At 37.6% G+C, this 13,518-nt stretch overlaps 1 protein-coding gene across 7 annotated transcripts in view; it reads left to right on the forward strand.

Moving 5' to 3' along the window:
• DIAPH2 (diaphanous related formin 2) overlaps positions 1–13,518 on the forward strand; it is a 942,260-nt gene that overhangs the window by 56,367 nt on the left and 872,375 nt on the right. For 6 of the 7 annotated variants that reach the window (XM_084870674.1, XM_084870677.1, XM_084870675.1 and 3 more), the window contains exons 2-3: positions 1,294–1,326; positions 4,137–4,313. In XM_084870674.1, coding sequence (XP_084726800.1) covers positions 1,294–1,326; positions 4,137–4,313 — 210 coding nt within the window. The remainder of the gene's footprint in view (positions 1–1,293; positions 1,327–4,136; positions 4,314–13,518) is intronic. The other variant, XM_084870673.1, reaches the window with a different exon arrangement.

A 13,518-nucleotide genomic window follows, 5' to 3' on the forward strand; every position in this document is an offset into this window, starting at 1 on the left:
TAACAAAAATGGCTGTGCCCACAGCTGAGGCTGAGTTCCCTTAACGAGCCTTAATGAGCAATCAGCAGAGACCTGAGACTGCACCCCCTGCCTGGCGGGGCTTCATGGGGAACCTCAGGTTGTGCCTTCTGGCCTGGGCCAGAGGACCTCCGGCACGCCCCCTAAGCTGGCACCAGGCCATACAACCTGAGGCAATGCCCCACACCCAGTGGGGCTTGATGGGGGTGGGGCCATCTGGGTCTGGATCTTGCCCAATGGGTTGAGGCCATTTGGGTCTGGATCTCGCCCAATGGGGTAGGGGCATCCAGGTCTTTGTCTCGCACAATTTTGAGGTGCATGTGTGTAGGCAGGGACTTGACTCTGGTTCCAGTAGCATGCCCCATATTCTGACAAGAGGGAGATTTTTATATGCAGTTTACTAATTTTCTTTCATCTCTGACACTTCTATTATAAAGAAAGGGCAAATAGCAATATTAAATTATTACCTCTAATTAATTCCCTTTTAATGTGCATGAATTTTGTGCACTAGGTCACTGGTGTTATTGTAAGATCTTCTGAATCAGGAAGATTACTAAATTATTAGATGTTACTTTGCTTACTTTGCTTTATTACTTTAGTATTATTGTATTCTGATTCTTCAAATCATGGTGCCCATTTATATTATGTGGTAGTTTTTATTAACCACTGTATTTTATTAACTAGAATACACCATTTCCAATGATTCTCAGCATTAGAAGTAGAAAGTCACATCCAAAAAGTTTGTTGGAGTTTTTGAGAAATGGGCATATATTTAAAAAAATCACTAAGTTCAGTTTTATCTAGACTATTTATAAGGGTGTCCTTTAAATACCCATCAGATATAACAGAGTTCTAGACAGAGCTGTTGTGTTACATTTCATTACTATTAAATGTGACATTTTTCTTATTTATATATTTTTAAATTTATCTATTGTAAAAACATGATCATTCATTCTAAAACTTTGAAAAAACTTGAAAGAGGCTTGCTGTATCTTTTCTTATGTTTGAGCACTGTGGCCATGATGTCTGATCCACATGTGACTTTGGGACCTTGCACACCAACTTTAGACATCCCCAACCCACCCTTCATTTTTAATTTTTAAAAAGTTGTTTTTTTTACCTTTTGTAAAAAAAAATTGCTTGTTAATATATTTAAACTGTCTGATTATTTTCACTAGTTATCCTTGATAAAATAAAAATGAGAATTATTCAATTATTGTTTTATCTATAAGTTTCTCTTATTGACAGGTTTTTTTTTTCTTTTGGTTTTAATAGAACATTCAAATAAAAACTTTGGCAGATGATGTGGTAAGGTGGTCTTTAGTACTATGTTATTACATTATTTATGCATGTTGCTTTTATATTAAAGTGAGTGGACATTACAGCATTGATATATGTAAGATATAGAATGTTTGGATGTTTAGAAAGTGCAGTAGAATGGAAGAATTTTCAATAGAGTAACTTCTTTGTTTGAATTTTAGAATAAAATAATTATATGAAATCTCAACAAAATCTTGATATTATCGTCTTGATATATACTTAACCAAATTAAAATAAAATCTCTATGTAAATATCATTCTGGAAAATCCAGATGTTTTCTTTTTTGATAGCTAAGTAAATTGACTGTGATTATGTTAACTAGTAATGTGAATATTGGAAGAAGTTAATGTAACTTAGAAATGAGGTTAAGTTCATTATGTTAGTCAGATATTTAAAATCCTTAAATATTTTTGAGCTGAGTATGTCACAGTAAACCTTATTAAAAGTTATGGGCTTTAAAATTTAAAGTGCCCTTTTATAGCTAAACTTTAAAGAAACAGTATTGCAAGCAATGGCAATTTTTTACTTGGTGAAATTACCTATCTACAAATAATGTAAAATATTGTTAGTAATTTAAGTAGGTGAAAGTATGTGGATTAACTTCATTTTCTTATCAAGATATAGCTGAAAGCAAAAGCCAGTTTTCTAGATAGAAATGAAGGGCATAGTGGAAGATCAAATATATATGTAAATAATGCTACTCGGTAGAAAAGCGAGCTCTGCAAAAGTAAATATTAAATGATATGAAGGGACAGGAACAGAGATATGTTGATTTAAAGGTTGATTGCATATTTAAATGCTTTTATGTCCACCATATCTTTTAGTGAAATTTGACTGTTGAATATATACTCAGCTTATTTGGGATTGCTTAATATTTTTTTCTTCAATTGTTTGGAGATATACTACATATCTAAATCAACTTAATTTTTCTCAAAGAATTTTTAAAAAATAGAAAATATCATTCAAGATGTTTATTTAAAAAAAAGAACTTTAATGTGAACACTGGGATAGAACCAGAAATTCATGAATTTAATGATTCACTTTTTCTGTGAAATGAGAGTTGGTCTGGATGATTTTTCAAGTTTCTTCCAGCTCTAGAATATTATGATTTTTATAATCCCTTTGTAAGCAACCATGCACTAAAATCATTTTTGTAATCCTAAATAAGCTGCTTAAAACTAATTTATTTCAAAGCACACCTTTTAATAAAAAAAAGTGTTCTTTGAACTAATATGTAAAGTCTTTTTTTTTTTTTTTACTGAGGGTCAACAGAAACTTATATAAGTTTCAGAAATGGCTTCTTGATGCTTTTTGTATTGTTGAAGTAATGTATAAGGACACAGTAACCTGGCAGTAAAGATGCATAGTCCTTGCATCTGCAATGTGTCTGCTTATTTAACTCGAGCTGACAGTGTGCATGTGCTTCCTAACAGAAACCAGAATAAAACTGAGATGCATTCAGTTTTATGGTCCTTACTAATTTTTGATGTCTAATGTTTTGTGCTTTAAAACAGAATGGCCTGTTTATGTGCAATTGGAGTTGTTAACCCACTTTATGTGAAATAGAAAGCTAATTATTAGAGATTGTACATGGAATCAATGATTCAGAGTTAATATGCATTAAATAGCAAGTTCTTCATAATAGTGTTTATAGGATTAAGATATTTCTGTTTATGTCGTGTTTCCAGTAAATGGAAAAGGTGATGTCTTGTTGGTTCTACTTTTTAGGACAGATAAAAGGTAGGGGATATAACAGTAATAGTAAGAACAGCAATAGTAAATAGCAGCTAACTGCACTAGGCATATCACTTTATTTTACCTCACAATAACCATATGGTGTAAGTAATATCATTATTTACTTATGTGACATATATTAAGTCATTGTGCTACATTATTTTTTATTTTTATTTTTTAAATTCATTTCAGAGAGGAATGGAGATGGAGGGAGAGATAGAAACATCAGCGATGAGAGAGAATTCTGTTTCATATACCCAACAAGGCTTCCTCCTGCACACCCCCAACGGGGGATTGAGCCTGCAACCCAGGCATGTGCCCTTGGCTGAAATCGAAACTGGGACCCTTCAGTCTGCAGGCCGATGCTCTATCCACTGAGCCAAACCAGCTAGGGCTCATTGTGCTGTTTTGGAGATGAGGAAACAGAGACTAATTTGCTCAAGCAAACTGAGCTGGTAAAAGGCAGATTCATACTCGGGTAGTCTGCCTTCAAAGTCTGTGCTCTTAACCATTGTACTCTACACTGAGCAAGTACTCACAGACATTGTCACAATTTCTGGCACCCTGAGGAAGAGAATCATTACTATAATTTCCCCTTAGAACTGGATATCGGAAGCTCTATTTATTTTCTTTCTCTTTTTCTCATGATTTGAAATTTGCCAACAAAGATATATTCTCCCTGAAACAACCTACAGGACTTTGATGCAGGACTTTTTGTTTACCTACTTACTGTGCAAAACAGAAATGACAGAGAACTGAGTTTTACTTTTTAAGGAATACTTTTCAGCCCCCAGACCACTGAGACTGGTGAGCTACTTCAGGGTTTCAAAAGAGTACAATCTCTATCTGGAGCTTGCTGCTTAAAATAACATTTTGTCAAAAGGCAATAATGTTGTATGTCATACTAAGTGCCACGTTGATGTTTCAGTTTCTTTCTTTCTTTCTTTCTTTCTTTCTTTCTTTCTTTCTTTCTTTCTTTCTTTCTTTTTTTTTTTTTTTTTTTTTTAAGATTTTCAATCTCCTTTTTTTAGGGCTTATTTGTTGTTGTTGTTTTCTCTTTTCAGCGTGACCGAATCACAAGTTTTAGAAAATCTACTGTCAAAAAAGAAAAACATTTTATTCAACATCCTATTGATTCTCAAGTTGCGATGAATGAATTTCCAGCACCTCAGCCGTTATTCGATGAACGATCTTTGAATTTGTCAGAAAAGGAAGTACTGGATCTCTTTGAAAAAATGATGGTAAGGTGGACCCCTATTTTTGTTGTAATTTAAAACTACATGTGCCCAGAATAACACTGGGTTTTAAGAATGTATGTTTTAATGGACTGTGTTTATGTCATGTAAAGGATGGACCAGAAACTTGGCTGATACAGCAGAACTATTTTTCAAAAGTATCTGTTTTTTGAGTTAAACATTCTTATCTCTTCCAATTTGAGCTCCTAAAAGCAGAGGCAGTCTTACTTACTTTTGATCTGTAGCATTTTGTAGTCTCTGGCACATCAAATCAAGTTTTCAGATAACTAATTTGTGTTCCTGTTTCTATAAAGCAAAACAGTTCTAAGTCCTCTTTGTTGCACAAGGTATCTTGTTGGGTATATGAAACAGAATTGGATGGGAAGAAGTGATAAAACCAGTAGAGGGGGCAGAGGAATTAATTCCTCCAAGTTTGTTCTATAGCAATAGTCACACAACCAGTATTTTCTAGCATGTTGCTTATATTTTATAGCTTGTGGTCTATATTATCTGATATAATAAAAGGCCATCTGTGTCATGACCAGAATGACCAGAGACCAGACAACCCCTCTCTGGCTGGCCCCACCCTCAAGCAAGTAGTTAGGGGCAATCAGCCAGGCAGGCAGCATGGTTAGGGGTAATCAGGTAGGCAGACGGCCCCTCCCAGGGCTGGCCCTGCCCCCTAGCAAATAAAGAGGGAGGCCCAGGTCAGCCAAGCCATTGCACCCCAGCCTGTTGCCTGTAGAGGGAGGCCATTGGTGTTAGGGGAGGGGGAGTAGCACTGCACAAATGGCAAACAGTGGCAACCAGAGGAAAGAAAGCCTCTATAGGCCCTGATCTCAGGTCAGGCCTAGGGATCCTACCTGAGGGGTCCCGGATTGTGAGAGGGTGTAGGCCGGGCTGAGGGACGCCCCCCCTCCACCCCAGTGCATAAATTTTTTGTGCACCGGGCCTCTAGTTTCTTATATAGATAATAAATATAATGTTTTGAGTATTCAGTAGTTTATGGTAAGAGAAGGGGGAGATGAGAATTTGGGCCATATTACATTGGTTTGCTTGACCAGAAAAGAAGTGGAGATCCTGACTCATGATTTCTTTATTCTCTCCCACTTAGCATTGTAATGTTTTCAGTTGGATGCCTATTTATCTAGAGTTAGAGTTCATAGGAATTTCCAAGGTCCCTTCACCCACACCAAAATAAAAGGTTACTAATCACTGCAAATCCAGACCCTTCTACTCTACTCATGGAAGAGCTTGTCCCCACCTTCCCCACCCCCACTGTTTCACTCCTGTGCCTAGAATAGGAGGTAATAGGCCTTCAATAAACATCAGTTGAAAGTTGTTGAATGAAGACAAACTTTATTCCCTTTATCTTTAAACTTTTCCTTGACTATTCTATCTAGCCACTATTCCTTCTATCTAGCTTATCCCCTGACACAAATCCTGACATTTGTGCCCTCTTCAGCCAGTCCTCCTCATCCTGCGTACACCCTTGTGCACTCTTTTTTGTTCCTGCTCCTTCCATGCCATCTTTGAACCATAATTCAGCAGCCCTTTCTCTTGTGAAGCCTGTTATCTGCTGACCTTCCTTAATGATAAAAGCACCTGGCTATCCTTTTAACTTTTCCCTTGATTTTGGTGATTTCAACTATTATGTTGACAACCCCATGTTTTTTTGCTCTTAGTTCCTTGATTTTCTAAACTCTGGCTTCTACACCAGAAGCTAAATAATCTATGCTAGCTCCCTCATGTTCCTAATTTTACACAGTATGTATTGTGTAGTGGTTATGAACAAGGCCTTTGGGGTCATTCCGACTTGGATTTGAATTCTGGCTTTGCCATTAATCGTATTAACTTGCAAAGGTTATATAAACCTCTGTACACTTTATTTTCCTTAACTGTAACAAAGACATAAAAAGATCTACCTCATATGCTTATCTTAGAGGATTAAAGGAGATGACATTCCTGGAATAGTGCCTGGCATATAAGCTCTCTGTATAAGTAATTTCATAAATGTTTGTTACATTACCTTTCTTTATCAAATAAATCTCTATTCTTTCTTTAGTTGCCAATATTTCTAGATCACTTAGATTGCCCCTCAGTTTACCAATTGGTTGCCTTATCTTAATCACTCCAAAGCAGTGATGATAGCAACAGAAGCAGAAACATTCCTTGATTTAACACTTATTTTTTTTAAATAGTTTTTTTTTCCCTCTTCACTCAAGCCTCACTCAAATTATACTTACCGCTTTAATCTGCCAATTGCTTACTAATTTTTATTTTTGTAAATATATTTTATTGATTTTTTTACAGAGATGAAGGGAGAGAGATAGAGAGAGAAACATCGACCAGCTGCCTCTTGCACACCCCCCACCAGGGATGTGCCCGCAACCAACGTACATGCCCTTGACCGGAATCGAACCTGGGACCTTTCAGTCCGCAGACCGACGCTCTACCATTGAGCCAAACCGGTTTCGGCTTGGTTACTAATTTTTACAGAATTGAAATAGTTCTTGGAGTTTATCAGTGGCATTGCCCTAGTCTAGTTTACTTAAGCTTGACACTTCCAGGCAATCTTGCACTCCATTGGCATTCTCAGTCACTTCCAGTTGCTTGCCAAATCCCATTGGCTCTGCTTTTGCAATGACTTTTATATGTTTCCTCGAATGTCCTCTAGGTACTCTTGCCCTAGTTTCGACAATATCCTTCTCTAGTTGTTTCTTGTAGAATACTAAAATAGCCTTCCAACTGGTCTTCCTCCTGTCCTTCAGGTTTTGCCTTTTCTAATCCAATAATGCCCTATTAATGATCAGAAACATTGCTCTGATGTTTTAGTAGGCCCCAATGTTTTCAGACAATTATTTTATACATTTCAACTCCAGTCCTTCAACTGTGCTCCTAGATGACTATTTTACACCTGTATTTTGATGTTCAATCCTCAGAACTCTTACTTATCTTTATACTCTGCTGATTACCTTGCTGCTTAATTTATTGAAGCAATCAGAAGAAAACTTCCACCACCATATATATCTACGTAACTTTTAGTACCTGCACTCACATAGTTTGTCTTGCTAACTGTCACCATAGGTGAACTTTTTATGTTCCAAATCCTTCCATTTGTGTACAAGGTTCCATTCCTTTTCAACTACTCAGGGACATTGATCCAATAAATTTTCTCTTCTGTCTTCTGTCATTCCAAGCAGCATACAACCTGTCTCATTTTATAAAACCTTTTCTTGACCTTATCTCCCTTGCCAGCCATGCTTTATTTTTACTCTCCTTTGAAGCAAAATACCTCACTTAATTTTGTTTATATTGATTGTTTCTGATTTCTCACCCCTCACTTTCTCTCCTAAACGCACTCCAGCCAGGCTCCCACCTCACCATTACATCAAGGTCACCAAAGATCTTCATGCTGCTGAATCCCAGTTCTTAGTCTCATTTTGATTGATTTATCAGCATTTGATGCAGCTGATCATTCTCTTCAATTTGAAATGCTCCCCTCTTCACCCCCCAACATTGATTTTATTTCCTCTTGTGTCTTTGAGATGCTTGACAAGAAATAAGTTATTTTAACATTGCTGATAAAATTATTATTTGGAATTTCTGGGTAATGATATACTTGGTGAAACTTGGTGAAAGCTTAAATAATGAAAAGCAATATTCAAATATAATCCTATCTTACTCTGATCATTGAAACTTGTTATGCCTGAGGATCATGTTTTGTCTATAACAGTAGTTCTCATTGTTTAGGCTTGTAGATGTAGATAACAGGGGACATTCAGCTAAAACTTTAATTACTGCAGGACATGTGGTTTTTTTTTAGGTATTGACTTATTTAATTATAAGAAGTCTTAGTTACTAATAATTCATTTAAAAATTACTTGATTCTTTAGAGCTACGTAAAATCGTGGAACAAGTCTCGTTAATTAAAATATCTGAGTGGTCAGGTTTTACTTTACTAGTGTATTAGCAAATTACAAATGTTTCATTGAGTGTCATCTATACATTGCTAAACATTGTATGTCATCTTTCATATTATGGATACTCAACGAAACAATAATGGACTTATCTTCTGAGTAATGGTATCAGTGGCTACTGCTGATAGATTTAAAGCTCCAAATTTGAAACTTTTAGGTGATTGCTTATTGTATAGAGAACAAACAGTTTATTAGCTGTGTGTCTTCAATAGTTTGTAAAAGTGAATTTTGTTCTTAGAGTATGGTCACTGACTATTAATTGAAAATTTGGGAGTATTTATTTTTTATTTATTTTAAATTTATCTTTATTACTCAAAGTATTACAGATGTTCCCCTTTTTCCCCATTGACTTCCTCTAAGGAGGTGTTTCTTTGATTAAAACTTTTTATAATAAAAACAGCCACTTGTTTTTATATAATTGTTATCATTACCTGAACGGGGTAAATTATAATTGCACTTTAAGACTCTGTTCCCCTGTTCACCCATAGTCATGTTTTAAAATCTTGCCAAAACCAGTTTGGCTAAGTGGATAGAGCGTCAGCCTGTGGATTGAAGGGTCCAAGGTTCAATTCCGGTCAAGGGCATGTGCCTTGGTTGTGGGCACATTCCCAGTAGGGGGTGTGCAGGAGGCAGCTGATTGATGTTTCTCTCTCATTGATGTTTCTAGCTCTCTATTCCTCTCCCTTCCTCTCTGTAAAAAAAATCAATAAAATATATTTAATAAAATCTTATATAAGTGGGTAAAAGTAATAGGACCAAAACAACAATACTGTTTCCACATTTTGGGGGGGATAACTTCAAAGGATGACTGAACTATATACTAGTAGTCTATATCATCTCTAACCCAAATTCAAATTTGAATAAAGTTCATATTAGTAGTGTTTCTCACATTAATCAGAGGCATTTTGAATTTCCTTTAAGTAGTATTGGTGAAATATCTCCTTCCTGCCACTTTAAATGTAAGGAAATAAAAAATGGTATACTCGAGTAACTATTCAACATCTTAAGCTTACTGAGACTAAACTTGTTTTTGTATATTGAGTATATTGGTGAATAACTGCTAAATATTTATAGTAATAATTTATTTTTATCCAAATTGAATTAATGCAGTTAGAGCAAGGAGATAAGTATATCATAACACTCAAATTTGTTTTGGATATTGTTGCTCTTTTGTATGCAATTGTTCTTTTTAGGGGGGGCTAGAGGAGATGGTAAAGGAATTCCATTTTAAGCTTAAAAATAAATGTAGAGTCTCAAGTTGGAATTTAATTTCTATTAGCTAGCACAAGGATCTACTGAGTGGAGATCCAGCTTGTACTGGTGACATTGGATTCATATAAATATGGCAATAAAGACTGTATTCTAATACAGGTAATTAAGTAGTTTGGTTATATGCAAAAGATTATGATGATTTATTATTAATTCCTAGGCCAGTTCATTTCAACTTCATTTATTAATAACAATGTTTAACATATGACTCCATGTGCACATTTGATGTTTTATACTTTGTTGCTATTCAGCAATTTGTATTAATGTATTTTGCATTTTGGCATCCTATCTAATAAAAGAATAAAAAGAATAATATGCAAATTGACCATCACTCCAACACACAAGATGGCCACCCCCATGTGGTCAAAGATGGATGCTCCCATGTGGACACAAGAAGGCTGCCACAAGATGGCCAGAAGGGGAGGGCAGTTGGAAGGGACCAGGCCTGCAAGGGAGGACAGTTCGGGGTGACAGGGCTGACAGAGGAGGGAATTTGGGGGTAATTGGGCCAGCAGGGAGGACAGTTAGGGGTGACCAGGCCTGCAGGGGAGGGCAGTTAGGGTCAACCAGGCTGACAAGGAAGGGCAGTTAGGGATTACCAGGCTTGCAGGGGAGGGCAGTTGAGGGTGACCATGACTGCAGGGGAAGGTAGTTAGGGATGACCAGGCTGGCAGGGGAAGGCAGTTAAGGACAATCTGGCTGGCAGGAGTGCAGTTAGGCATCAATCAGGCTGGCATGGGAGTGGTTAAGGGGTGATCAGGCTGGCAGGCACTAACAGTTAGGGGCAATCAGGAAAGCAGGCAGGTGAGCATTTGGGAGCCAGCAGTCCTGGATTATGAGAGGGATGTCCGACTGCCCATTTAGGCCTGATCCCAGTAGGATCCCTCGAAGGGTCCCAGATTGGAGAAGGTGCAGGCTGGGCTGAGGGACACTCCCTGCCTCCCTGCATAAATTTTGTGTATCTGGCCACTAGTAATTTAATAAGAATATAGTTATATGCAATAAATGCTAAGTTATCTGTCCCATATTCCATCAGATAGAACTCCAATAAATAATACTACAGCTTTTAATTTTGTTCTCTCACTTTTGCCTTTAATTAGTTAAGAGAATAGCTGAATTGTAGGTGGTGTACTTTAGCGCAAGTGTGCTTATTTAGCCCTGACTACTATCATGGGCTTCTCACTCAACACCTGTTTTGTAGGAATTGGTTAGCTTGGATGAGAACCTTTTAGTGCTCTCAATATAAATAATTTTAATTAATAGTTAAGCTAGATTAAAATAAATTAACTGGTAAAGTAGACCTTAAAATCTATAATAAGCCACGGAAATAGTTTTCAGAAGTGACTAGATCCCTAGAAATTATCTGGATAACATAATTTTCATTGGCTACATTTTCATTTCAGTATCCTTACTCCTTATTATTAGACTGAGAAAACTCCAGCATCATTTTTAATCAACACAGACTCTTAAGGAAGAAAAGCTTAGGAAGGAGAAGCAAAATTTACCCAAAAAACAGGTCTAAAAGATAACTAAATGTGGTTCACTTTTTAATTTCCTTTCCAAGTATAATTCTCACCAAAGCTTTCACAACTGAGAGAATAGTAGGCTAGGAATCCCATGAAGAGAAGTTAAAGGAACTAGGTTTGCAAATTTGTTCTGATTGTAACTGGTAAACTTCACAGTTCACCGCTTCTCTTCTTGATTTGTTCCAAAATATTTTTACTGTTTGAAAGTTTTCCAAAATATTTTTACTGTTTTACAAAATATTTTTACTGTTTGAAAGGTTCTAATAGTATCAATTGGCAATGCATTTTCACAACCATTTATTTATATGGGCAATATGTCAGGTCCTATGCTACATACTGGGGGTACAAAGATTAATGCAACACCTCCCTTTCCCCCACAGAGCTCAGAGTTTAGTCAGGGAGACAAACAAGTAAACAGCTGATTTCCATGTTTTTGGAACAGCTGGGAGTAGGTTACTGTGGATATTTAACCCAGTGCCAGGGGCTCAGGGAGGAAACATTCAATACCTGAATATGCTATGAAACCCAGTGCCACTTCTGAATTTTCAGTCTTCATTTCTTAAAGCATTCTCAAGTTTGAATGATTTAGTTCATTGAAGCCCAATGTCTTTTACATGCCAGGCAGTGTTCTAAGCTCTGGGGAGAGAGAGAGCAGAGAATAACAACGAAAATTCCAGTCAGATTATGTTCTAATAGGGGTGACATAACAGAACACAGGGTGTACTTGTGAGGAAGAAAAAGCAAAGGCAAATGTGTGTCATGGAGAACTTTGACAACTCTCTACTGAAAGCCAGATATTTTATTAAATACAGGGAATAGAAAGATGACAAAGATGCCAGCCTTGCCTCTAGGATTTCATTTTGTACAAGTCACAGGGTAAGAATTGTTTCTATATATTTAACAAAATTTGAAATAGGTTTTTATTGATTTTACAGAGAGAGGCAGGGATAGATAGAAACATTGATCAGCTGACTCCTGCATACCCCTGCTAAGGATTGAGCCTACAACCAAGGCATGTGCCCTGACCTGGCAACCTTTCAGTGTATGTGATGACACCCAAACAACTGAGCCATGCCATCCAGGGCTTGTTTTCATATTTTTTGCAGGGGCCAGACATGGTGGGGATCTCCCTTTTCCATGTCCAGCACAGAAAAAGAGATGAATGAACCAGTTCTAAGTGGAGGCAGCCATGGGTTGAAAAATAATAAGAAAGAAAGAAAGAAAGAAAGAAAGGGAAGGGAAGGGAAGGGAAGGGAAGGGAAGGGAAGGGAAGGGAAGGGAAGGGAAGGGAAGGGAAGGGAAGGGAAGGGAAGGGAAGGGAAGGGAAGGGAAGGGAAGGGAAGGGAAGGGAAGGGAGACGCAGAAATAGATTTAAAGCTAGGAACTGGGTGGGCCGCCATTCTTTCTGATGGAGAGGCTGGACAAAGATGATCCTGACCCCTCCCAGTGCATTTATTTTATACCCCCAATACCAGGAAGTATCACCAACTTATTTGCATTCTTAAGTAGGCCCTAGCATGCCTGGATTTACATATCTAGTCCTGCCCCTGCGACACTTGGGCTGATATGAAGTCAGAACTGATAACATGTCCAGCCTTATTGGGGAAGCATGTTTCCAGGGCATAGCTCTGCCTATCACCTTGAGTTCAGCTGACGGTAAAGAAAATGCCCATGTGCCTTCCCAGGCTCTGTCTACAAGTTTTAAATGATTGGCCGGAAAATAAAAAGATGTTTTCAGGGCAGATGAAAATTATATAAAATTCAGTGTTCATAAATAAAATTTTGTTGAACCCAGTCACGGCCATTTGTTTACATATTGTCCATGGCTCCCTTTGTGCTACAACTGCAGAGTTGAGTAGCTGTGACAAAGACCCTCTGACCTTCAAAGCCTAAACATTTACGTACTGTCTGATTCTTCAGTCCCCAAGCCGACGCTCTATCCATTGAGCCAAACCGGTCTCGGCTTACTGTCTGATTCTTTACAGAAAAACTTTATCAACTTCTGGACTAGTGTAATAGTCTCTAGACTTTATATCCTGTGGAGAGGGGGCAAAAGTAGGTCAATAATAATCGATAATAAAAACATAATGTGCTTATCAGACTGGACAGCTGAACAACCTTCTGAACATCATTCCAGACATCCTTCTGGACAAAGCCATGGTGGTGGGGGCCGAGGAAGAGGTGGTTAGTGGCAATCATACAGGCAGGCAGGTGAGCAGTTAGGGGTGATCAGGCAGGCAGAGAGATTAGGGGCGATCAGGCATGCAGGCAAAGTGGTTAGGGGCAATCAGGAAGGCAGGCAGGAAGGACCCAGTGTTCTGGGATTGTGAGAAGGTGCAGGCTGGGCTGAGGGGAACCCCCCTCCATGCATGAATTTCATGCACCAGGCCTCTCGTAATAATAATAATAATTCATAATACAATAATAAATAAATAA

The sequence above is a fragment of the Pipistrellus hanaki genome (genome assembly GCF_964339955.1).
Source record: "Pipistrellus hanaki genome assembly, chromosome: X".
Lineage (NCBI taxonomy): Eukaryota > Metazoa > Chordata > Mammalia > Chiroptera > Vespertilionidae > Pipistrellus > Pipistrellus hanaki.